Source organism: Triticum dicoccoides, chromosome 3B (genome assembly GCF_002162155.2).
Source record: "Triticum dicoccoides isolate Atlit2015 ecotype Zavitan chromosome 3B, WEW_v2.0, whole genome shotgun sequence".
In the NCBI taxonomy this organism is placed as follows: Eukaryota; Viridiplantae; Streptophyta; class Magnoliopsida; order Poales; family Poaceae; genus Triticum; species Triticum dicoccoides.
In genome coordinates, this window is record NC_041385.1 from 21,303,793 (window position 1) to 21,311,455 (window position 7,663).

At 43.3% G+C, this 7,663-nt stretch overlaps 1 protein-coding gene across 3 annotated transcripts; it reads left to right on the forward strand.

Annotated features, from left to right (window-relative positions):
* Window positions 1-790: 790 nt before the first annotated feature.
* Window positions 791-7,188, forward strand: LOC119274438 (probable ubiquitin-conjugating enzyme E2 23). Of its 3 annotated transcripts, XM_037555146.1 has the most exons (10): window positions 791-897; window positions 1,670-1,718; window positions 2,299-4,312; window positions 4,571-4,705; window positions 4,813-4,957; window positions 5,033-5,235; window positions 5,401-5,470; window positions 5,569-5,708; window positions 5,844-6,155; window positions 6,638-7,188. In XM_037555146.1, exons 3-10 carry the CDS (start codon window positions 2,354-2,356, stop codon window positions 6,908-6,910), a joined length of 3,237 nt encoding a protein of 1,078 aa, XP_037411043.1. In that variant the 5' UTR covers window positions 791-897; window positions 1,670-1,718; window positions 2,299-2,353; the 3' UTR covers window positions 6,911-7,188. The 3 variants fall into 3 exon arrangements, with proteins under 3 accessions (XP_037411043.1, XP_037411041.1, XP_037411042.1); XM_037555144.1 differs by having other exon boundaries at window positions 4,813-5,235; XM_037555145.1 differs by lacking the exon at window positions 1,670-1,718 and having other exon boundaries at window positions 863-897; window positions 4,813-5,235.
* The last annotated feature ends 475 nt before the right edge of the window (window positions 7,189-7,663 follow it).

The following is a 7,663-nucleotide window of genomic DNA, read 5'->3' on the forward strand; positions in this document are numbered from 1 at the left end:
GCCCCGCCCCGCCCAAACCTCCCCCACCTCCCTCTCCGCACGCCGCGCTCGATTCCCCGCCCCCGATCCCGCGGCGCCGGTTCCGGGGCCGGCTGTCGTGTGCGCATCCTCGCCGCCCGTGCCCCGATTCGCGCGTGCCGTGTGCCGCGCGCTGCCGGATTCGGGCCGTCGACGCCGATGGATCGATCGGCGGGCGGGCGGTTGCTTCCCCGTTGTTAGATTGGTTCGGAGAAGAGGACGGGCGGTCGCTTCCCCCGCCCCGCCAGCCATCGGTTCCGGCGTATTCCGTCGAACTCGATCGTAGTTGCCCTCCTTCTCTGGTTATTACGGGATGTATTCGCCGTGTTGACGTGGTAATCGAGGCTTCAACGAAAAGTAGAGGGGACGAATAAAAATATACTGGGATTGGACTGAGAAAAAAGAGGGATCACGTCAGATTAGTACATATATGTAGTAGTAGTAGTAGAGCACCAACAACATGGCTGGGCTCAGCGAGGTGTACGAGTGCCGTGCTCACAACCCCTGAAGTATTCCTCATTGAAGTTTATTAAGTGGGCTATCCTTCCTCTGTACCGAACTTGGCGGCGTAGATTCGAATGTGCTAGTGGTATTTGCTTCCTTGATGAGGAGCTTGCGCCAAGTGCACACTTCGATTTATAGCAGTTTGTAGTGTAACGTGTGCGTCGGCGAATCAGAAGATTGCGTAAGATGCGCGTAGCGACAAATATGACATTCGGATGCGCTGACGAACGTGTCGTTTTCCTGTTTCCCTTATTCAGTACCATATTATTTATTACTCAGCATGTTAGTCCATACTTAATTGCAAATCCTCCCCGTTGCCGTTTCAGGTGAATCCAGTTGCTGCTTAAGTGGGTTTCCTTTGTACCAAACCTGAAGGTATATATATTTCGTATATGCTACTAGCATTACTTACTTGAGGAGCTTGCGCCAAGTGTACGCTTAAATTTATAGCAGTTTGTAATGTAATGTGTCGGCAAATCAGAAGATTGCGTAAGATGCGCGTGGCGACAAATATGCCATTAGGACGCGCTGACGAACGTGTCGTTTTCCTGTTTTCGTTTTTCAATTACCATATTTTTTATTACTCAGCATGTTAGTCAACACTTAATTTCAAGTTCTCCCAGTTGCTGTTTCAGTTGAATCCAGTTGCTGTTTAAGTGGGTTTCCGTTATACCAAAGTTTAAGGTATATATAGTTCGTCTATGCTCCTGGCATTTCTTCCTCGAGGAGCTTGCACCAAGTGTACACTTGCTTTAGAGCAGTTTGTAATGTAATGAGCTTGCAAATCAAAAATTGCGTAAGGTGCGCGTAGAGACAAATATGCCATTAGGATGCGCTGACGAATGTGTCGTTTTCCTGTTTTCCTTATTCAATACCATGTTAATGTACCATATTATTTATTACTCAACATGTTAGTCCACACCTCTGTTTTTAAGGCGTCCCGCCTTGGACGCTTAGGCGACGCTTAGGCGATAAGGCGCCCCGCCAGCGCCTTATAAATATGCCCGCCTTAGGCGCTTAGGCGTCCGCCTTAGGCGCTTAGGCGTCGCCTAGGCGATAAGGCGCCCCCCCAGCGCCTTAGATCGCCTTACCGCCTTAAAAACATAGGTCCACACTTAATTTCAAATTATCCCTGTTGCTGTTTCAGGTGAACCCAGTTGCTGTTTAAGTGGGCTTCCTTTGAACCATACTTGAAGGTATATATTTCGTATATGCTACTGGCATTACTTCCTTGAGGAGCTTGCACCAAGCGCACGCTTTGCTTTATAGCAGTTTGTAATGTATTGCGTTGGCGAATCAAAAAAGATTGCGTACAAACTGCGCATAGCGACAAATATGCCATTCGGATGTACTGAAAAATGTGCCGGTTTCCTGTTTTCCTTATTCAATGCCATTATAACGTACCATATTATTTATTACTCAACATGTTAGTCCAAGAATTTGAAATTCTTTACGTTGCTGTTTCAGTTGAATCCTTCTATAGCTAGATCCAGAAATTTGCACATCACATGGATTTTCTTACCCTAACCGAGGATCCTTATCCCCTGTGATGAGTGAAATCTTGTTTTTCTTTCAGAATGAGTTAGTTGTGCCTTTATTTGTGTCTCTTTTGACGTTGTTGTCTTAAGAGTTATAAGAGAAAAGAGCTAGTCTGCATTTGTTTTGTTGGTTTAATGTTAATTGAGCTAAACACGCTGTCTGAATTGCTAATGTTGTTTTCGACCAAATTCTTTTGTCCTCCTGTTGTTAACTTGAAACTTATTCTCTGTGTTTCAGTTAAACGCAAGGCTTCACAGTTCCTGGGAATCTGCCTGTATAGCTTCCTTCAAGCATGGAGAACCTACCAAATGTTCCTGCAAGTATTGCTGAGAAGAACCAGGGAAATGAGACATCTGATGATGCTGGCGAGCCTGAAGAAGTAGCAGACGTATTTGTTTACAGAGAAGATGTCGTCAGCTTGAAATCAAAGAAAAATGCCCGTGGTTTGGTGATGGAAGTAGCTGGCGAATATGATTCTGAAGGTAGCATCACTGATGATGAATCTGATGCTGAGGAGAATGAGCGTAAAAGCGCTCATAAAACTGAAAATTTTGGTCCTGACGGTGATAATGCCAATAATGCAAGTCATGGAGATGATGTTGACAGTCAGAGCTCTCTGCCTGATAACAAGGTTAGGGTGTTATGGATTGACGGAACAGAGATGACGGAAGATATTGACAGTGTGGTGGTTGTTGACAGAACTTTCCTCCATGGGGACATGGTTGCTTCTTCCTCAGATCCAACTGGTCAGATGGGGCTTGTTGCGGATGTCAGTCTTGTGGTTGATTTGCAAGGTGCTCATGGAGAGATGATTAAGGGTGTATCTGCCAAGGATTTGAGACGCATCAGGGAATTCAATGTGGGTGATTATGTTGTCTCTGGGCTATGGCTTGGTCGGGTTGATGAAGTGTTTGATAATGTTAGTGTGTTGTTTGATGATGGTTCTGTCTGCAAGGTTTCAAGGGCAGATCCTATGCGCCTAAGGCTTGCCTCAGGGCCAATGCACCCAGATACAGCCTGCCCCTTTTATCCAGGACAGCGTGTGAAGGCAGTGTCTTCATCTGTGTACAAAACATCCAGATGGCTTCATGGGATGTGGAAAGCAAGTCGTCTTGAAGCTACTGTCACAAAGGTGGAAACTGCTGCTGTCATAGTCTATTGGATTGCATCTGCACACTGTGGTACAAATCAAGATTCTGTCCCCCCTGAGGAGCAGAACCCAAAGGATCTGACTCTTCTGTCTTGCTTTTCATATGCAAGTTGGCAATTGGCTGAATGGTGCCATCCTCAACCACACACATCATCATGTGCCAATGACGCTTTAATGGAGTGTTCAAAAATGAAAGAGCTCAATTCTGAGCAGGCTGATGTTCCTGAATCTTTCGTTGATGTTCAGGCTGAACAGGCTCAAAATACTAAAACAGATGTAAATCCCCTGGAGAAACATGGTGATTCTCTTGCAGATCGATCAAATATGTCAGATGGAGATAATACATGCGTAGCCAAAGATTCAGAATCTGGCGCTAGTGTATCAACCCTTCCAAAGGAGGGAGTGCATGACCATGCTACTTACAGAAAGAAGATCAGAAAAGTTTTTGTAAGAAAGGATAAAAGAGCAAAAAGAAGAGACGAGAGCTTTGAAAGTGCCCTGCTTATTGCAGATACATATACAAAGGTTGATGTACTGTGGCAAGATGGGAGAAAAGAATGTGGAGTAAGTTCCACGTCACTGATCCCGATCCAGACTCCAAATGATCATGAATTCTTCCCAGAGCAGTATGCTGTAGAAAAGGTCTCTGATGATGTTGACCAGCCTTCTGAAACAAGGCGTGTGGGTCTTGTTAGAAGTGTTAATGCAAAGGACCGAACTGTGTCTGTATCATGGTTTAAGTCTTCGTTGCACGCACAGGAGCCTAGGGAAATTGAGTGCACTGAAGTTGTTAGTGCATATGAGCTTGATGGCCACCCGGATTATGATTATTGCTATGGAGATGTTGTTGTTCGCTTGCCATCTGTTTCACATCCTATGGAATCATCCAATGGTGGAAACACCATGGAGCTGGACAAGAATGTAGATTCTGAAGAAGCATCGTCTGCTTCAAATGCAGTGCCCCCTGATGTTGCTGCAGAGGAACAGCTTTCACAGAAGGAATCTAGTTCAGAAGTTACCCACCTCTCATGGGTTGGAAATATAGTGGGCTTCCAAGATGGTGAGATTGAAGTCACTTGGGGTGATGGGTCGGTGTCAAAGGTATTACAGCTGTGCTCTTTTAACAGGAAGTGTCATCATTTATGTGAAAGAACTACCATTAGGAGTTTATTGTTATCACATATCAACTGCAGAATCGTTTGTTTTTTTAACTTTTGCCTTGTCCTTCCACTGAGGATTGTCCAGCTTAACCTTTTGTAATCATGTTCCTCTTACCGTTTTACCTGAGACTTGCAGAAAGCTAACCTGCTCTATTCATGACCTGTATATTTTGCTAATGGTCTCGTATTGTTATTTCAGGTTGGGCCTCATGAGATATATGTTGTTGGCCGAGAAGATGACGGTGGCTCGATAGATGATGGAGCTCCTTCCGATGCTGGTAGCTGGGAGACAGTTGATGACAATGAAATGGACTTGCCTGATGATCCTGCAAATGTATTATCTGCTGCTAGGATACCATTTTTTTGGGTCCAGTCATTCCTCTCCTTAGCACCTTTTAGCTTCTTTTTGTTCCCTTTATTGATTGCTGCTTTCTGTTTCAGGATGATCTGCAAAATGCAGTCCAGAATAGCATTGAAATGGAAAATGGGCCATTCAATTCCCAAGATGAAACTTCTGTTGGAAGTGGTCCACTCTCTGTTGCTTTTGGCTTTGTTACGCGACTGGCGAGTGAGATCTTCGCCCGAGGTAAAAAGCATTTAGATGGGTCAAACTCAGATGCTATGGATGAAGTTGAATCTCAGCAGTCTAACGAGGTTTCAGAATCTGGTGATGACATTGATAAAAACGAGGATGAGAACCGCATGGCAGCATCGGAGAGCACCACTGTGACAACAAATGACACTAATGCTGAGAAGTCCGTAGATGTAGTTATGGCTGATGAGCCTGCAGATTCTGATTGCTTGAAACACTTTGATGTTCTGCAGTGCCCTCCGGACCATCACTACCTTGAAAACATAGCACATGTAAGTACTTTTGTGTCACATCCATACATGTATTACACTTTTGTGTCGCATCTTGAACAAACATTTGTTTTTAAGGGCATTCTTTTTTTTTGATAAGTTTGTTTCTGCTGTAATATTTTGTTATTATTTCTTCTCTTGCTTACAAATAGCCAAACAATGTTCCAGGGTACCGGTGGAAGAAAGTGGGTCAAAAAAGTTCAGCAAGAATGGGGCATACTGGAGAAGAATCTACCAGGTCTGTTTTGTCTTCATCTGGTACCACGGTTGAACCATAAAAAGAGTGAAGACAAGTATGTTACGGTTTTCTGATAATTCTTTTTACTGCAATTGTAGATTATATTTATGTCAGGGTATTTGAAGATCGTATGGATCTGATGAGAGCTGTGATTATTGGAGCAAGTGGCACACCATATCAAGATGGTCTGTTCTTCTTTGACTTCTATCTTCCACCTGAGTTTCCACAAGCTCCTCCGGTAATTACCACAATTAAACTATTTTTGTTACCACAGCTGCTTTCAGTTTACGTTTTAAGTGAGCCCATGGAGCTTGATGTCTGCTGATACTGCCTTCAACTTTCCAATCTCTAACATCTGTTATCAAATCTGCAGTCGGCATACTATCATTCTGGCGGCCTGCGTGTAAATCCAAACCTTTATGTGGATGGGAAGGTTTGTTTAAGCCTCTTAAATACTTGGACTGGCAGAGGGAATGAAGTATGGGATCCATCCTCATCTAGCATTCTCCAAGTACTAGTTTCACTCCAGGGGCTGGTTCTCAATGAAAAGCCCTATTTCAATGAAGCTGGATATGAGAAGCAAGTCGGTACTGTTGAAGGGGAGAAGAATGCACTGCCATACAACGAAAACACATATCTGCTAAGTGTGAAATCCATGTTGTATATCTTGAGGCGACCTCCTATGGTAATACACCCCCCTCCCCCTCTTGACAACCATTGCATTGGTGTCATACTGTCATTAAGTAGTTAATAATTCAGCCAGGCTAATCTTTTCTTAATAACAAGACTATTTTTCTTGGCACCATGTTTAACCTTTCTACTTCTCTGTCATGAGCCAATATGTATTTACCGTTTCTTTTCTTAATAACAAGAATAGTATTTTTCATGATTATTGCGAGTACCATAACGTCCCTAAGGTTTTAGTTACTGAGGTTCTGTTTTTAGTTGATATAAAACCTGAACCATCACCAGCATCAGCACAGTGTTTCTTGAAGACAACCTTTTGATTTAAAATGGAACTACATTACGGCCTAGCTCTCACACATGTAGACATGCAATCACATCTCCTGAGGTTTTTCTATCTTAATTGCATACCATCGAGAACCTTTGCCAAAACTTTGATATAATCCTTTGATGTTCTGATTGTTACATGTACTGTTGCTGCAGAATTTCGAGGATTTTGTGAAAAGTCACTTCTGCAAGCGCGGCCACTACATTCTCAAAGCTTGTGAGGCCTACTTGCAAGGAGCTGTGGTCGGCACGCTGAACGACGATGCCTGCCCTCCCACCGATTCTAACAAGGAGTACTCTTGCTCCATGGGCTTCAAACTTGCATTGGGCAAAATCTTGCCAAGGTTGATCACAGCCCTGAAGGACATAGGAGCAGACTGCAGCCAGTATGAGCACCTTGGGAAGACCGAAACCGCTCAAGAAAGCTGAACACCGAGCTGAGGGCTGTATTCAAATCTTCTCTTGGCTTGAGAAAACATGATAAAACTTCACCGCCGCTGTTTCCGTATAAATGTACATTCAACATTTGTTGTTTTATTATCTGAACATTTGGGAAACGTGGTTCCAAATGAATCCATCATCTCTTCCAAACTGGGAATTGAGGTGTGTCCTGCACAGTTTATGTTTTTGTTAAGCTTTGTGGGTTTGTTGTTAAGGTACCCTTATATTAATTTAAAGGCCAGACCAGCATTGCAAGATTAAGCCTAGAAATTCCAAGGGTAGAGATGCAGCTGGCTAAATGATGATGGCATTTTCCTTCTGCGGTACTCCTTTTGTTTTTATGTACTCTGTACATTAGGTTTGTCTGAAGTCAAACATTATATTTCTAACAAGTTTGTAGATAAATATATTAACATATACACCACCAAATCAATACATTGTTGCATATGTTTTCACATCATATAAATTTGTTACTCCAGTCAAGTCAAAACTAGTATGTGTAGTAAATAAAAATGGCGGGAGCAAGTACCTCCAAAGATATGCCTGGCCATGTGTACCTGAAAAATAAAGATAGTGGCTCCTTTGCTTTTCTCAAGAAAAAAAAAACTGTTTCACAAATCACAATTGACCAAACTGAAATCTTGGCATTGAAAACACAATATGGTCCAGTACTGGGCAACTGGTTTAAGTTGTTGGTGCGCGTCCCATAGGGATGTACTGGAACTATGCCTTCCCTTGACG

Excerpts from the sequence above, each read along its gene's own strand:
- LOC119274438 (XM_037555144.1), top strand. The coding sequence starts at position 2,354 with ATGGAGAACCTACCAAATGTTCCTGCAAGTATTGCTGAGAAGAACCAG. Across the intron at positions 5,236-5,400 it reads ACCTTGAAAACATAGCACAT|GGTACCGGTGGAAGAAAGTG; the intron begins GTAAGTACTTTT and ends ACAATGTTCCAG. Across the intron at positions 5,471-5,568 it reads ACTGGAGAAGAATCTACCAG|ATTATATTTATGTCAGGGTA; the intron begins GTCTGTTTTGTC and ends CTGCAATTGTAG.